Raw genomic sequence first — 18,365 nt, forward strand, 5'->3', positions numbered from 1 at the left:
AACCACCCTCTCAGGCGGTTTATTCAACAGTCCTAAATCCATTCAATTATACTATTGCCTTGCCAATAAGGATGGAGAAGAGATTTTACCAAGCACTTTGCTTCTCTAGCTCTCCATAGCCATCCATTTGATGATACTTCTGCAACCTTGCCACTTAACAAAGTTCAAACCAGTGTGTATTTAGAATTTTGTACTCTTGAACTACATTTCCCAGCATTCCCCTTTCACCTCCACTTTACCTTTTGTAAAAAAGTTTCTGTAACTCCGCCCTCTCTCTCTTCTCCCTCTTTAGCAGTCTGGGAAATGGTTCTTTATTCAGGCTATTTCTTTCCTCTACTTCAAGTAATTATTAGTAAATCTAATAAAACATAATACTTGGAGTTATTGGAAATTAATTTTAATCTTACACAAGCAATGGTTTATCATTTGGGGACCCCATTCTCTTCCTCCCCCTCATTTTTTTTTAAACATTTGCTCCTCTCTAGTGCTTTAGGAACTCTCTTGTCTGCCCTGAAGTTGGAAAGATCCTTGGCAATGGCTCAGCAGTTCCATCTGCTGATTTGTTCAGTATTGAAAGATACTGAAAGATTCATTTGATACAGATGACCTGAGCTCATCAAAGCACAGTTACTTCTTTATTTATCATATTTTGTTCTGTCCTTTGCTGTCTAAAGATCATTTTCCTTGGAAGAGAAAATAGTAACAGAATAAACATTGCCCGATGCTCTGATCTTCCATTGTCATCAATTATCATCATTCTATCCACTCTAATCAGGTCTCCTAGCCTTTTTGTTGTTCCTCTTTTTTTTCAACATAACAACAAAAAAACCAAACTTCCTGTTTTTTCCTTAGCTTTTCTCACCAGCCTCTGCTCATTCTGACTTTTTCACTTCTGATAATCTTCTTTTTTTATTTTTTTTAATTCAATGTTATTTTCAGGCCCAGGTCCCCAAACCCCACTTGAGAAAGTAAGAAGAATAAAAACCTGCTACCAGTGTGTGTAGTTAAGCAAAACAAATTCTTGCATGGACCATGGCATTCACATATATATATATATATATATAACATGTATGTAGGCACAAACACATACATACATACCAAAGATACATACACATCATGAGTACTATGAAAACATGGTTGGTTATTGTCTTGTCACTCTTCTTTTTTAATTTTCAGTTTTTTTATTCCAAACGTTTACAAATCCAAATGAAACAAGCATTTCTGTATAAAAGAAAAAGAAGATATTATATAAATGAAAGCGCAGATCTCCTGTAAGTTTAACTTCCTTTTCCTTTATATCTACATACTAGATCTTATCCACTAGTGTCCCAATCCTTCCTCCCCTTCTACAACCCATATAGGATATTGTCATGGAGCTCAACGTCTTCATATAAGTTAAGTTTTTCCTGTTTTATCTTTCTGTTCACTTTCTGGAGGTAACCTTGCAGTTTATTTGTCTACTCTTAGTTCTATGACTCTGTATAATGTTCTCCTGGTTCTACTCATTTCACTATTCATTAGCTCTAAGAGTCTTTTCTAGGTCTTTTAAAACTCAGTTTTCTCATCATTTCTAATGGCAAGTAGTATTCCAACACAATAATATACCACCATTTGGTTAGCTCTTCCCCAATGGATGGGCATCCCCTCAGTTTCCAATTCTTTGCCACCAAAAAGTGAATTACTATAAATATTTTGGGACATATAGTAGGTTCTTTTCCTTTTTCCCTAATCTCTTTGGGAAATAGACTCAAAAACTATGACTAAGGATATACTCAGTTTTACAACTCTCTGGGTGTAATTCCAAGTTGCTCTCCAAGATTGTTGGATTAGTTTGCAGCTCCACCAACAGTACATTAATTTCCCCATTTTTTTTCATGTTGCCCTTTTGTCGTTTTAGCCAGTCTAGTAGGAATGAGGTAATATGTCAGAATTTTGGTTTGAATTTCTTTAATCAGTAGTGATTTAGAACATTTTTTCATGTATCTATATTTGGCTTTGATTTTTTATCTGAGAATTGTCTGTTTATATCTTTTGCCCACTTATCAATTGGGTGATGGTTCTTATTCTTATAAATTTACAAAGTTCACTATATATTTTTGATATAAGATCTCTATCTGAGGTCTGTCTATAAAAGTTTTTTCTGAATTTTCTGCTTTCCTTCTAATGTTGGCAGTGTTTATTTTATTTGTACAAAACTTTTCAATTTAATATACTCAAAATTTTCAATTTTACATTCCACAATGCTCTCCATCTCTTGTTGGCTCATAAATTCCTCTCCTATCTGTAAATCTGATAGGGTAGTATGTTCCTTCCTATGCATCTCTTTTTATGTCTAGATCATGTATCCATTGCCAAACTAGTTTCCAGTTATTTCAGGAATTTTTTTCTAGACAATGATTTGTTATCTCCAAATTCTGTTTGTCAAAGACCAGATTACTATTATCTTCTACTCCTGTTTGTGGTATGTCTGTTCTGTTCCATGGATTACCGTTCTATTGCTTAGCCAGTATGAAATAGTTTTATTAATTGCTGATTTATAATATAATTTGAAATCTGGTATTGCTAGTCATCCTTCCTTTATATTTTTCATGAATTCTTTTGATATTCTTGACCTTTTATTCTTCTAAATGAATTTTATCTTTTTCTAACTCAAAGGATTTTCTTTGGTAACTTAGTTGGGTTGGCATTGATTAAGTAGATAAGTTTAGGTAGGCTTGTCATTTTAATTATATTGGCTTTGCCCATCTATGAACAATTACTATATCTCCATATATTTATAGATGATTTTATTGCATAGTGTATTATAATCATGTTCATGTAAGTCCTGGGTTTGCTTTGCCAGGTATACTCCCTGGTAATTTATTTTATCTGTAGTTATTTTAGATGGAGTATCTCTTTCTTTTCTTTGAGGTCTTTATCAGTAACATATAAAAATGTTGATGATTTATGTGGCATTTTTTATAACCTGCTACTTTGTTATAATTATAGTTTCAACCAACTTTTTAGTTGATTTCCTGGGATATTCTACATATACCATCATGTCATCAGCAAACAGAAATAGTTTTATTACCTCTTTCCCTATTCTGGTCCCTTTGATTTCTTTTTCTTCTCTTATTGCCATTTCTAATACTATGTTAAATAATATTGGCAATAATGGAAAGGCTTCTAGCTTCTCCCCACTACAGATAATACTTGCAGATGGTTTTGGTGGATGCTTCATATTGTTTTAAGAAATACTGCACTTATGCATATGCTTTCCAGTGTTTCTAATGGGAATGAGTCATGTATTTTGTCAAAGGCTTTTTCTGCATTTATAATCATGGTTTTTATTACTTTTGATATTGATATTATCTATTATGTTGATAATTTTCCTTATATTAAGCCACCCCTGAATTCTTGGCATAAATCCTGTTTGGTCACAATATATTACCTTTGTGACATACTGTTGTAGTCTCCTAGCTAGTATTTTGTTTAGGATTTTTGCATCCATGTTCATTAATGAGACTGGCTTATAATTTCCTTGCCCTGTTTTTGCTCCTCCTGGTTTAGGTATCAGTACCATATTTGCTTCATAAATGGAGTTTGATAAAATTTCTTCCCTATATGTTATTTCAAATAATTTGTTTGATATTGTAATAAGTTGGTTCCTAAATTTTTGGTAGAATTCACTTGTAAATCCCTCTGATCCTGATGTTTTTTCCTAGGAAGTTCATTTATGGCTTGTATAATTTCTTTTTCTAAAATAGGTTTATTTAGGTATTCTATTTCATACTCTGATAGTCTAGGCAGTCTATTTTTTTGTGGATATTTTCCTATTTCTCTTTCCTATTTAGATTCATTTTCATATCATTGTGCAAATTAACTCTTAATATTTGCTTTAATTTCATCTTCATTGGTTGTACCCTTTTCTTCTTTAATGCTAGTGATGTGGTTTTATTCTCTCTCTCTCTCTCTCTATCTCTCTCTCTCTCTCTCTCTCTCTCTCTCTCTCTCTCTCTCTCTCTCTCTCTCTCTCTTCTTTTTTAAACCCTTACCTTCCATCTGGGAGTCAATACTGTGTATTGGCTCCAAGGCAGAAGAGGGGTTATGGCTAGGCAAAGTGACTTGCCCAGGGTCACAGAGCTGGGTCTGAGGCCAGGTTTGAACCTAGGACCTCCCATCTCTAGGCCTGACTCTCAATCCAGTGAGCTACCCAGCTGCCCCCTCTTCTCTCTTTTTTATTGGATTAACCAATGGTTTATGAAATTTGTTAGACACTCTTCTTGCAAAGCCCTTGAATGCCCTCTTACCTATCCCTGCTTCTGTCATCTATATCTAGCCTTCTTTTTTCAGACTAGGTTGGTGAGACATGCATTTACATCGGCATCCTTAGGCAATTAATTCCCCTTTTTCCTCTCTTTGAAGTTCTTCCTTTCTTTTGTGTCTTGAAAATATCATCCTTCCCAGCTTCTCATCCCTCCTTGGATAATTGGATTCTTCTTTAGAGTTCAATACATTTGACTCAAATCTAGAATGTGTCAGATAACTTCTCATCTTCCTCTCTTCTTATGATAAGCTCTATGACAACAGTCATTTTCTCTTGAAGGAATCCATGCTTTCTACCCCAGCAACAAGTTCTTCCTCACATTATATTTAAGTTAATGCATTATAGGACTATATCAAGGACTATTAAGGGGGGTCAGACTCCTGGGGGAACCAACCTAACCACTGAAGCAGATGCCTTTCCCTTCTGTTAAAAACAAAGCTATAAGTTCGGTATGTAAAGCAGTGGGACTATAATTAGAATGTCAAAGATGGCAATAGCCTTAAAGATTGCATTCTAATTTCCTTATTGTTTAGATAAGGGAGCAGAGATAAATAGAAGTAGAAGAATTAGGAGGCTTGATTTCCCTGCCTTGTCTTTGCCACTAAAGTGTTGTTAAATCAAGTCAATGGGTCTCTCTCTCGTTTCTCACTGAGAAAATGTGTAACCTGCTCTTCCAAGGCGGGCCAATATTCATATTAAAGAGCTGAACATGTTTGTGCACATAGACTTGCTCTATTTAAGCATCCTGACTTAGATTCTGATTTTAAAACTGTGTATTCCATCACCATAGCAAAGATACACATTAGCAATGATCTCAATTGGACTCCGAGGCATAATGTATCATTGGAAGATTGAAGGTAACATTTTTGACCCTTTGAAAGTTAATTGGCTATAAATATGAATGGAGCTTCATGGTGATGGGAATGGATTTCATTCAAATATTCTTTGGTACACTTTCTGGCCTTCAGCTCCTCCAGCTTTTGATGAGAAATCCTTTGGAGAAATGGTGAGGTTGGAGTCCAGCGCTGCTTACTGGTTCATTTCACATTTGGAGGCTCATCCTAATGTCTCCATAGCAACAAAGTCTTAAGTGGAATTGTTCCCTCCAGTTCAAACGGGGAAGTGTTATTGTTGGGAGCCAACTATTCAAGAGCCCCAAGCTGACGAGGCCTCCTCACACCCATGCTTCAGGGGTGACAAGATGGCATGTCATCAGGCAAATGAAGCTCAGTGGAAAGATGGCTATCAAGATCCAAGGAACCTAGATTTGCATTCTGTTTCTGCCCTTTTCTGGTTCTGCGACCCTCAGCAAGTCACTTTACCCCAAATTCAGTTTTCTTCTCTGCAAAATAGAAACATAGATGCTATCTGCTTCATAGCAATTTTATGAGACAAAGTATGGAAAGTACTTTGTTGGTATAAAGTACAGTAGCAACAATAGAAATAATAACCACATCACGAATATCAGCCAGTTGGATTATCAGTAAGTGAGGGAAGTTTTGTGGTATTGGAGTAGCAATAATGAATCTGTATCTGGGCACAGAGGAGTGCCCTCTGGACTTGGGATGCAGGGAAAAGCATCAATAAATTGAAGATTCAAGAGCAAAAGGTCAAGACATGCTTTGGGAGGACTTCAGATCAATATGCAAGTAGAAACAAAAGAGAGGAAGAGATTCAAAGGTTCTTAGACTTGTAGAGATAGAAGGAACTCTGGGTGTCATCTACAGCAGCCACATTAATTTTATAGAAAATAAGGCTCTTGAGTTGAATTAAACACTCCCTCCTTATGTTCTTTAGAAAGAACCACAAAAAATTGGGGCCACACATGGAGGGAAAGAGGAAGAAGAAGATATGATCCAAGATGAACCTTGTGATTCTCCTTCTCCACATTCCTTACCAGAGTTATTATTGTAAGAGTAGAGTTAGGATATATGTAATATAAAAAGTGTAAAATTAGTGACATTTTTATTTTTCAATGCCTGTTATTTAGCTGTGCCAGTCATGACCTCTTCATGACTCCATTTGGGGTTTTCTTGGCAAAGATAATAGAGTAGTTTGCCATTTCTTTCTTCAGATCATTTTACAGATGAAGAAACTGAGGCAAACAGGGTTAAGTAACTTGCCCAAGGCCATATAATAGTATCTGAGGCTAGATTTAAACTCTGATCTTCCTGACTCTAAACTTGGTATCCTATCCACTGCACCAACTATGTGCCCCCTTTTTGATGTCTTCCCATTCTTTCCTTCACCTTTGGTTCAAAGGAATCTAGAGCCTAAAGGCTGCCCACTGGAACATTCCAATCTGGCCTTTTCTTCCTAGGGAGAGGTCTGTGCTCCAGACTTTACTCTCTCCCTTTCCCTGGGTTTCTTCCCTTAGTTCTCTGGTAACTAATGGAATAGTTATTGAAGCTAATATAATAGGTATTTAATAGTGCATAATGGCTTACCATTGCTCTCTTACACCATGTAACCAGAATAACATTTATATTTTAATAGTCACTTTCAGTTCTTTGCCCCAAAGGAGGAGGAAACAGGAGATTTCAGACAATCACCTTGAATCAATATGGAAGACATTTTAGTAGAGGCAAGACTTATTTAGTATCAGAGCCAAATGTAAGGCTAGCCTTGCATGAGAAACCTCTGTCCTATTCAGGAAGCCTTCTAGGGCTGGTCTGTAAATTCCCATTCTCACCTCAGAGCTTGTATCAATTTGTGTAAGACTTTCCCATCCTTGACTCATCACTTTAGAGATGAATTAGTTCCTTTTAGGCACTATTCTTGCAATTCAGAGAATTGTCACCTTGTCAATCCTCTGGAATCATGGTTGGTCTTTGTACCAATCAAAATTCTTACACATTTCAAAGGGTTTTTTTTTTGTTGTTGTTGTTGCTACATTATAAATTATTGCTCACATCGCTCTGCATTAGCTTAGAAATCTAGTCCGGTTTCTCTAAAAACAACCCTTTTGTCATTTTAAAACATTATAGTAATATTCCATTATAATTACATACTATAATTTAATTCAGGTATTCCCCAATTGATGTGGAATCCTTTTTTCCCCTAATTTTTTTGATTCAATGAAAAGTGTTGCTATAAATATTTTGTATATGTGGATTATTTTCCTCTTTCTTTGATCTCTTTTGGGATATATGCCTCATAATCATATCCCTAAAATATGCATACTTCAGTGGTTCTACAACCTTTTAAATTTATTAAATTAAATATATTTAATATTTATTAAATAAGTTATTTAATAATTTTATTTCTTAAATATTTCATGTTCATCAAATAATTATTTAAATGACTGATTTATCTTAACACACCTATCACTTTTGTCATCTTTAAAATGTCTCAATTAAAATGATCTAAAGAGACTGATTTTGGGGGAAGAACATGTTTATTGATTCTATCAGGTTTATTGGTTAGGTCAGTGTCATAACCAATAAAGTGATACAGGTCTCTACTCATCTTTTGGGGACCAGAGGCCATCTGAGCCTTCTAAGGAAGTCTAATAAATAGTTTTTAGGACCTCATTAGTCAGCCTTTTCCTTGACCATTCCATGAGATTTAGATTGATGTGGTGATTGATGGTAGCTAATAAAGAGGTATCCATTGACACATCATATCCATCCCTTCCCATCTCCACGGGTGGACAGATCACTCCACAGTAAAAGAACTCTTGTCTCCTTCATTTATTAACCTACTTCTGTTAGAAGGGAAGACATTCTTTGGGATTACCAAGGGAAAAAGAAAATGCAAAAAGCAAGACTAGATGGCATCTCTGACCCAGATTCCAGACACAGGAATACACAATAATTCTCCTAATATATAGAAAATAATATAGTATATGACAAATAAATTCTCGTATAACATTTAATTTATTTTAAAATTATTTTTAATTTTTATTTTGAGTCATTCTGAATTCCTTGAGAGCAGGGATTATTATTTGTCTTTCTTTGTATACCAAGTCCTTAGCATAGTTTCTAGCACAAAGTAGATACTTCATATATGTTTTTTGATTGACTGGCTTTTACATCAGTTAGATTTCTCCCACATCCCTCCCTCTGTTATCTACATTAGATTGTAAGCTCCTCAAATATTGCACACAGTAAAAGCAATATGATCAAACAGAAAAGACTTAGCCAGTCTGATCAATAATCTAAGCAAATTCCAAAGAACTTTGAAGATGAAAAAATGTAATCCTCCCCCCACCCCAGAGTGATCTCAAGAAGTCTGAGGTCAGATCAAAACACAAATTTTTTCACTTTCTTTATATTTCTTGGTTTTTTGAAAATATGGATAATATGGAAATATGCTTTTCATGATTTCTCATATATAGATGATATCATATTGTTTGCCTTCTGAATGGGTGGGGGAGGGGTGGAGGGAAGGAGAAAATTCAAAACTCAGTTAAAAATAAATAATGGATTTATTTTTTTTAAAGATCATATGTTCCTGGAGGACTGGAGCTATCTTTTGCTTCTTTGTATCCTCAGCACTTTTCATAGTGCCTGATACATAAGAGGTGCTTTATAAATGCTAGTTCTGTTGATTATTGCTTGATTATATAGAAGCAGAATTGTGTAATGGCTAAAGCATCAGACTTGGAGTTATGAAGACTGGGTTCAAATCCCATCTGAGACATTTACTAGAAATGTTAACCCAAACAAATCATTTAATCCTTCTGGGCCTCAGTTTCCTCATCTGTAAAATCAAGAGTTAGATTAGATGAACTCCAAGGTCTCTTACAACTCTAAATCTATGACTTTGTGGCCTACGGATTAAAGCTAAGAAATCCGAAGACCAGAAGAGTAATGCGATTCTCCCAAGGTCACCAGTATCAGAAACAAAACTAGAAATCTCAGTCTTTTGATTCCAAGATCCATGTTTTTTTTCTAAGCTGCTGCTTAACTTTCCAAACCGCCTCTCCCTATTTCCCAGAGGATTCAAAAGGCATTCTTATGGATTGCCAAGGTTTTCACTGCATATTTTTAGACTCAGATCCCTTAATGTCTTGAATGGCCACACATTTGATTTTATTTCTTTCTTTTTAAAAAAAATTAGAATGTGAAAGATTAACCTTCCTGCAAATGGGAGACAGTGGAGAAGTCAAGCAAGAAATGCCCCAGATTGGAGAAATGCTCTTTTGTCTGACAGCTCGGTGTCCAGAGGACTTTGAATCTTACGGTTGTTATTGTGGTCAAGAAGGACAGGGAGATCCTGCTGATCCTTTGGACAGGTACGGAGATGACAGCTGTGTGATGTGGAAGCAGAGGCCAGGGCCAGAGGTTTGGCATTAGATCTTGACGCTAATACCACAGTACTGGCACGAGTTCAACAACTAACACTGGTTCATCAAGATAATCAGGTTCAGGAATACTTTTAAGGCCTTCATAGCTTTGTGTGTGAAAACTGGGCTCTAGTGAAGCCTATAGACAATATAATTAATTTCAATATAATATAATCAACATGATTAATTTCAATGTAATTAAATTTAATGATTATTAATTTCAATGATATAATTAAATTCAATATAATTTGGAAATCCATGTATTTTACTTTATGCATTCAGAACATTATTCTGAGAAGGGGTCTATAGTGCCACTGCATATTGAACATTTCCAATGTGATGTTCCACAAGCATCTCAAACTCTCTTCCCAATCTGGCCCCAACCAGCCTTCCCAACCTTTCCATTCACTCTATAATCCTGGCCTCCTTGTTGCTCCTCATGCCTAGCACAGCACCTACCTTCAACCCTGCTGTCCTCCCTCCTTACCTCCAACAATGGCCAACTCCGTGTCTCAAAGGCAACATCCCTTCTCTGCAAGTGGCCTTTCCTGGGCTCTCCAGCTGGTGTCTCCTCTAAGCTTATCTTCCACCCGTTCCATGTATAACTTGTGTATATGTGTTTTTGATGTTGCTTTCATTCAAATATAAGTTTCCTGATGGTAGGGGCTGCTTTCTCCCCCCTCCCCTTACTTGTATCTCCAGGACTTTGCATAGTGCATGGCAATCCTAAGCTAAAAAATGTTGAAAGTGATTAACAAAAAACCTTTGAGTATAAATGGGACACTGGACTCTGCCAAGACAAATCAACCATCATTTTGTTGGGTGTATCATAGTATAGACATATTCCATGATTCACAATTTAGTGGTGAAACCAGTACAGTTTCATTCAATATCCATATCCGCTTCTTATATACATTGTGTCCTTCTGGCAAAGAGAATAAAACATATGGATGTGATGGGTAGGCTTTGCCACCATGACAACTTTGTTTTCCCAAAAAGAATATTATTCCCAAAAAAAATTCTTTGGCCAGTTTCAGAGAATCCCAGGGATTCATAGGATACAGTTTTAGGAATGTTGATGTGCCTGCCATGCTTTGTTAATATATTACTTTTTTTTCTTAAAGGAGGGGGTATAGAAGTTTGTTTTTAAAAAGAAAGCAAACTCATGCTTGGACAATCGGTACCTTTGGACAATAAACTTTTTTTTCTCTTAGGTGTTGTTTTTCACATCATTGTTGCTTGGAACAAGTGAAGAAATTTGGCTGTGGGTTAGAGAGGAGTTCAAGGTCTGAAGTGACATGTGAGGATCACAAAACAAAATGTAAGTGATTCCCTAGCAGCTGTTGCTGAGGTCAAAGTCAGTAAGGAACCATTGAGTGCCTCCTATATATCCCTGTGGTCATTCCCTTCAAGCACCGAGTGGGATATGTGAAATAAACAAACAAACAAAAATATATACAAACATATTTATATATATATTTATCAATTTATTTAAATACATATAAATATAAAATACAATTAATATATAATAAGGTATTTTGTGGAGTAATTATACAACAAGAACAATAAGAAAAATTAACTAATTAAAATCCTAAAAAACTACAAATAAGTCAACTTTTAACAACACTGAATTTTTAAAGTTCTTATTGGTGCTTTTGTTTTTTACACTGTTGTTATTCTCCACTCACCTCCTACAATTCTCTTACAATAATAACAAAGTTAACTAATATCTATTGACATAACAATCATCTGATAGTATATTCATATTATGTACCCAAAGTCTCTTACTTTTCTACCAAGAAGAGGCTGATGTATTTCATTATGTAATCTCCAAAGACTGACCATTGTGACTAATCTGAGTCTGACTTCCTTTCGGTGTGTTTTTTATTTACAGTGGTGTATTCATTGAGCATGTTATTCTCATTCTATTTAGTTTTCTCTGCATTTTTATCTTTACCAGCATCATCTTATGGTGTTGAGATTTATGCTTTAGAGACTAGTTTAGATGGCTCCTGTTCAGTTGTGACAAAGTCTTCATGACCTTTTGTGAGGTTTTCTTGCCATTTCCTTCTCCAAATCATTTTACAGACGAGGAAATTAAGGCAAACTAGACTATACCTTTCCCAGGGTCACACAGCTAGTAAGTGCCTGAGGCTGGATTTGAATTCATGTAGATGAGTCTCCCTGATTCCAAGTCTGGCACTCTAGGTACTATGCCACATAGCTTCTCTTTATTAGAACAGATGATTCCAAAGTTCCCTAATTCCATGAAATTATTATCTTAAATGGCATTAGCTTTACTTAAACATACTATTTCTCAGGACAGCTGTGTGGCTTAATAGATTGAAAGCCAGGTCTAGAGATAGGAGGTCCTGGGTTCAAATCTAGATTCAGATACTTCCTAGCTGTGAGACCCTAGGCAAGTTACTTAATGTTCATTGCTCAGCCCTCACCACTCTTCTGCCTTGGAACCAATAGAAAGTATTGATTCTAAGACAAAAGGTAAGGTTTAAAAAAAGAAAAGAGTGCTTGGAAGTGCAGGGGGAAGAGTACATGTAAGACTGTGAGGAGACTTTACTGTAACAAAGTACTTTGGCCTTTATCTTTTTCATCTAAGCCTCATAAAGACCCTATGAATTCTGTAAGGAAAGTAAAATTATATCCATTTGGGGGAAGTGCTGGGGAATGACTGTGACCTAACAGAACAATTGCTATTTATATCCTGCCATGTAATTCAATAAATTAACTCCATTAACCATTTATTCAGTGCCTATTGTGTAAAGAATACTACAGTTGGTTCTTGGGTGGATACAATTTTTTAAACTTTATTTTATTTTTTAATTATGTTCATTAGAAATAATTATTTTTTATTAATTATATAATATATAATATTAAGAACTATTAATTAAAATAATTTTCACAATTATTTTCTGATATTTTGTGATTCACATACAATAAAAAATTCATGAAGGATATAAAGTGAAAGATGGTGTGCTTTGATGTGCAATCAGATTCCAACAGTCATTTCTTTGGCTTTAGGTAAAATTTTCTATCATGAGTCCCTTGGGGTTACTTTGGAACCTTACTTTGCTGATAATAGTTTAGTCCTTTGCGGTTGATCATTGTCCAACATTTCTCTTACTGTATGCACTGTTTGTTTTCCTGGTTCTGCTCACTTCACTTTGTATCAGTTCATATAAACCTTTCCAGGATTTTCTGAACTTGTCCTGTTTGTCATTTCTTATGGTGCAATGATATTTCATTACAACTATAAACCACAACTTATTCAGCCATCCTTCAAATGACAGACACTCCCTCAGTTTCCAATTCTTTGTCAGGCAGATACAAATGACAGAAGATCAGCAAGCCAAGAAAAAGGGAAGTGGTTATTCTGCTTTCCTCCACAGCAGCTGGTGCGTTGTGTCTAGTTCTCTGATGAGCTGGAGTGTGTCCAGACAAATGTGACCAAGATGTTAAGGGAACTGAAAGCCCTACTAGAAGAGGATTGGCTAAAGGAATTACAGATGTTTAGACTGGAGTAAAGAAGACCAGATTAGATTAAGGGTAGCTATAGCTGTCTTCAAATCAGTGAAGGGCTGTCATACGAAGGAGATAGCAAAGCCTTGTTTTATTTGACATTACAAGGCAAAATTGGGAGCAATGAATAGAATTTACAAGGAGGAACACATAGGAAAAATATAAAAAATATTTTAAATTTAGGAGCCATCCAGAAGTAGAAAAGGCAGCTTTGTAAGGCATCACGTGAGTTTTCTAATACTGGAATTGTTCAAGCAAAGGCTTGAACTTTTTTTTTATTATTATAATTATATATTATCATATATTTAATAATATCATAATTTATATGTACTAATATCATGATTTATATGTAATAATATCATAATTTATATGTAGTAATATAATAAATATAATATAATAAATATAACATAACATAATATAATATAATAATATAATATAGTAATATAATATAATATGATATGATATGATATGATATGATATGATATGATATAATATAATATAATATAATATAATATAATATAATATAATATAATATAATATAATATAATATAATATAATATAATATAATATAATATAATATAATATAATATAATATAATAAATTAAAAGGTCATCTTTTAAGATTGTACTCATGCTTAGACTAGACTATATTCAAAGTATACTTCCATTCCAATTGCATTAATTCAATGATTCAAAGATCAATAAACACTGACTAGTAGAGGATTCCATATATTACTAGAATACAAAATTAGGCTGATGAAGCAATAGACAGCTTTCTGTATAAGAGGTGGTAGAGAGTGCTCAGATTGAAATTCATGAATATCTCAGTTTGAAACCAGCCACAGTCAATTACTTTGTGATAATGAGTGAGTCTCAGTTTCCTCACTTTAAAAAGATGATCATACCATATTACCACAAGGCTATTGTAAGAAAAGTCTTGGTAAAATGTAAAGATTTCCTATATATATATATGAACTATTGTTTTTATTATTAACATTGCTATTTAGAATAAATTATTTTATTATATATAATATATAGGATAATTAATTATTAATAATGATTAACATTCCAAGGATGCTCATTATGTTGCCTTTGCTTTTTTAGGTAGAGGGCAGAATTTCTGTGAGAAGCTTCTCTGCTCCTGTGATCAGACTGCTGCCGAGTGTATGGCTGCTGCATTGTTCAATGAAAGTTTCAGATTCTGGAGTAGATCCAGATGTCAGGAGAATGGAACGCTATGTGAAAACATTAGCCACGAATGGCCTTTGGCTCCCACCGGTTTAGGGAGCAGGAGCTCAAATTCTGATGAGAAGAGCAGCGAAGAATCTGTGGCTTCTTTGGGGGGAGGTTTCAGAAGAAAGAAAAGGTTTTTGGGGAAGCCATTTGTCTCTACCGGTTCCAGGTCAGCCAATTGACAATAATTTGAGTTTCCTTCATTAAAAGCAGCAAAAGTAGGTCTTCTAGATCTATGTTATTCCAAACTTAAGCTTTCCGGAGCCCCTAAATGCCTCACCTGCTGAATGGTTCATTATAGTAATGACTCTTCTACATTTTTCCCCCACAGGTATGATGGGAGAATTGAGAAAATAAAGCGCCTTGAAAGTTAAGAGCCCTCGGACACACATAAGTCATTATTATTGCCAGACTTGTTCTAATGCAAAACCAGAGGGGCCAGGGTGTATCTCTTGTATGATTTATACTGCATGCATTGTATTGTGGAAATTAATAAACATTCAAATTAATCATGTTTTTAGAACTTTACCACTTTAGATGGCAATGAACAAATACTACTGGGTGTATACATGGGAAGAGGGTTGAAAGGCTCATTCCCTGAACATTTAGACTTTGAATGCTATTCTTGGCAAAGTTAGCAGATCAGATAAACGATGTTTTGATTAAGTTTTGTGCCACATACTTCCGGGCAGCTAGTGGCATAGCATCAGGAAGTCAGAAAGACGCATCTTCCTGAGCTCAAATCTGGCTTTAGCTAGTTATAAGCTGGGTGATCATGAGCAAGTCATTCAACCCTGCTTGCATCACCAGTAAAATGAGCTGGAGAAGGAAATGGCAAAACCATTTCAATATCTTTGGCAAGAAAACCCCAAATACAATTTGGAAATATGTCAAAAGGCTATAAAACTGTGCATACCCTTTGATCCTATAATACCACTATTATGTCTATACTCTGAGATAAAAAAATTGGGGGGGGGATCTATTTGTATAAAAATATTTATAACAGTTTTTTGTGGTGGCAAAGAATTGAAAATTGAGGTGATGTCCATCAGTTGGAGAATGGCTGAACAAATTGTGGTATCTGATGGTGATGGAATACTCTTGTGCTATAAGGAATGATGAACAGGATGATTTCAGAAAGAGCTGGAAAGACCTCCATGAACTGATGTGGAGGGAAATAAGCAGACCCAGGAGAGCATTGTACACAGTAACAGCAATATTGCGGGATGACCAATTGGAAAGACTTAGCTACTTTCCTCAATACAATGATCCAGGACAATTCCAAAGGACTTATGACCAAAAAGTGCTATCCACCTCTACAGAAATGAACTGTTGCAGTAGGAATGCATATTATTTTTCTCTTTAGTTTATTTGGGTTTTCATTAATTTATGAGAATTCTGTTAATAATGAATATGGAAGTATGTTTTGCATGATAATATATACATATATATATATATATATATATATATATATATATATATATATATATATATATATATAACCCAGAAAAAAATCCAAATGGGATAACAAAGGGTAAACATGACTGAAAATGACTGAATAGAAAACCCTTAATTATATAGCAGCATTCACGTGACTGTAATAGTTTTTCAGTCCCAGAGGTGGAGCACATGTTGAGTGGGGCACTGTGGAAGATCACTGACCTGGGAATACAGAAGTTCTGCCTTTGCCATTGCCTCCATTGTGCAGTCACCAAACCAGCTTCTTTCCCTTTCTGGTCTCCATTTCCCTCTCTTTAAAATGAAGGGATTGGATTAGATGACCTCAAAGTCCCTTTTCTAGCTCTAACAATCCATAATTCTATTCAAGTTGATTTTTCATGGGGTTATTTAGGAAGAACACAATTTAAGCAGGTCAACAAAAAAGATATTTCTTAATAAAATACATTATCAATGATACTTTGAAAAGCTAAAAAATCTCACACTACTAATGATCATGCTGTTGAGAGGATGCAGGCTTTGAGAGGTAATTATAATTGTATTTGTAAATTGTATATTTTTATTAGGCAACTTAAAGTGTAAAAAGTTTTCTCTAGCAAAGAAAAAATTTTAATTCATTTATTCTTTCGAGGAATTTTAATTCTTTATTCTATCAAGGAAAGCAAAAAAAAAAGAGAGAGAATGTGAAAATGCAACAATCTGAAAGTACTTCAGAGGTCATCTAGTCCCACCCCGTTTGATTCAGGAGTCTATATCTTCTGTGGTCATCCAACTTCTGCTAAACATTCCTCATGATGGAGACTTCTTTGCCTCTTAAGGGCATCTTGTTAGAGCTCTGTTAGAGAAGTCTTTATGTTGAACAAAACCTGCACCTTCTTCCTCTAACTTCCATTCACAAGTTCCATTTCTGTGCTCTATGCTAGCACATAGCATGAAAAATATGTGAAGTTCCAGGGCAAAGAAGAAACACTGCTCTGAGCCAGTATCCCATTCAGTAAATAGAGTATACTAAATATAATAACAAATGAAGAATGGGCACTCCAAAATAATCAATTTTTCCCCATTCTGGACACTATCATTTCACTCTGTTGTCATTTAGAAGTCCCTTTAATCCCCACGGACCTCCTCCACTTTGGCTAGTGCAAGGCTCAGATTCTACTTATAATTCTGTTTCCTCAGGTAAACACTTCTTCCCTGTCCTTCCTAAAAAGCAAATTTTTTTTAAATGAGTTATTTATATTTAAAGGAAGGGTATCACATTCTTTCTTGAGATCAGTTTTTAACAAATGCAGAACAAAGAAGGACTCAGTATAAGATTTTTAGGCATCCAAAGTAGTTAGAGACCCTTGCCTAGTAATGAGGGAGAGGTTTGAGGTTCTGAATAGGAATGAACTCATAACTTATGAATTAATAAATGGAGGTAGACATGCCCAGATATTTGGGGACTCACTGGAAAAGACCACAATTGGCAGTGGGAAATGAGGTGGCAATCACTTCAATTAAACACAGAGGGTATGTGTGTGGGGGGGGGGAAATAAGCCGATAAAGGCTGATGCCATTGATGAAAAGCAGTACAAGGCAGGTGACGTGGGAATGTGGAATGGGGAAGGAAGACCAGGAGAGTGTGGGGAAAAGATAGGAAGATAGAGTGTCACTCCTGTAACCATGGATTCCATTTGGGAGCTGTATGCACCCTGGACTCAGTGGTGATAGAAGCGTAATCAGGGAGCAGGAGTTTGAGATTTCATTTTTTTACTTTTTTTTAGGGGGAAAAAAACCAACTCCTATCAGTGCCTCTTTGAAGCTGTCATCGACACATCCAAATGATCTCAAAGTTATTGGTAAAATTTCAAATTTACCATATCCACATCATCACAAAGTTATCAGCAGCCTTTTGATATTCTGCTGGTCTGGAGGTATGGAAGTCTGGATTTTGACAGCAGCACTTAGGTGGTTTCTCCTGATTCAGCACCAGTTACCAGGATGTGTATTTTGTTTACTATATGGTTTTTGTGGTTGTCATTATCTATTCAATTGTGTCTGATTCTTCCTATCACGAGTGCCATGGAAACTTCCTGATTATCTCAAAGTTAAAAGGGCATGAAGGTCCTTAGCACTGTGCCTACCCCTGACCTCTTGTTGGCTGTCTCCACAATTCTACCAGAGGGGTTATTTTAAAGTGTTCCAAGAGGAATGCTGGGAAGAGTTCAACTACAATGCACCTTCTACTCTATCATCGTGGCTACACCCTCCAAATGATGCTTCTGATGACTTCCTTAATGGAAAGGCAGGCCCCCAAGCTTTCTCTGTCTCTGAGCACATACGCACACATCTCCAAGGTTTGCTGCCCTGTTTCACAATGGACACACATAGAATTGCACATTTACCCAAGTTGATAACAAAACAGAAATTAGAAAGTATAATTGGGAGAATATATACAATAGAGAGTAAATGAGCTCTCCTATTGGGAATCAGGTATTCAGCTCAGCCAAGAGGAAGTTTCAGACCGCCCCACCCCCACCCCCACCACCAAGGGGAAATT

At 35.6% G+C, this 18,365-nt stretch overlaps 1 protein-coding gene across 1 annotated transcript in view; it reads left to right on the forward strand.

The window, feature by feature from the left end:
- OC90 (otoconin 90) overlaps nt 1-14,874 on the forward strand; it is a 70,236-nt gene extending 55,362 nt beyond the window's left edge. Inside the window, exons 12-15 of the mRNA XM_056821022.1 lie at nt 9,371-9,545; nt 10,811-10,917; nt 14,237-14,583; nt 14,697-14,874. Of these exons, the coding sequence (XP_056677000.1) occupies nt 9,371-9,545; nt 10,811-10,917; nt 14,237-14,547 (593 nt within the window). The 3' untranslated portion in view covers nt 14,548-14,583; nt 14,697-14,874. The remainder of the gene's footprint in view (nt 1-9,370; nt 9,546-10,810; nt 10,918-14,236; nt 14,584-14,696) is intronic.
- Nucleotides 14,875-18,365: the final 3,491 nt, after the last annotated feature.

Source organism: Monodelphis domestica, chromosome 3 (genome assembly GCF_027887165.1).
Source record: "Monodelphis domestica isolate mMonDom1 chromosome 3, mMonDom1.pri, whole genome shotgun sequence".
In the NCBI taxonomy this organism is placed as follows: Eukaryota; Metazoa; Chordata; class Mammalia; order Didelphimorphia; family Didelphidae; genus Monodelphis; species Monodelphis domestica.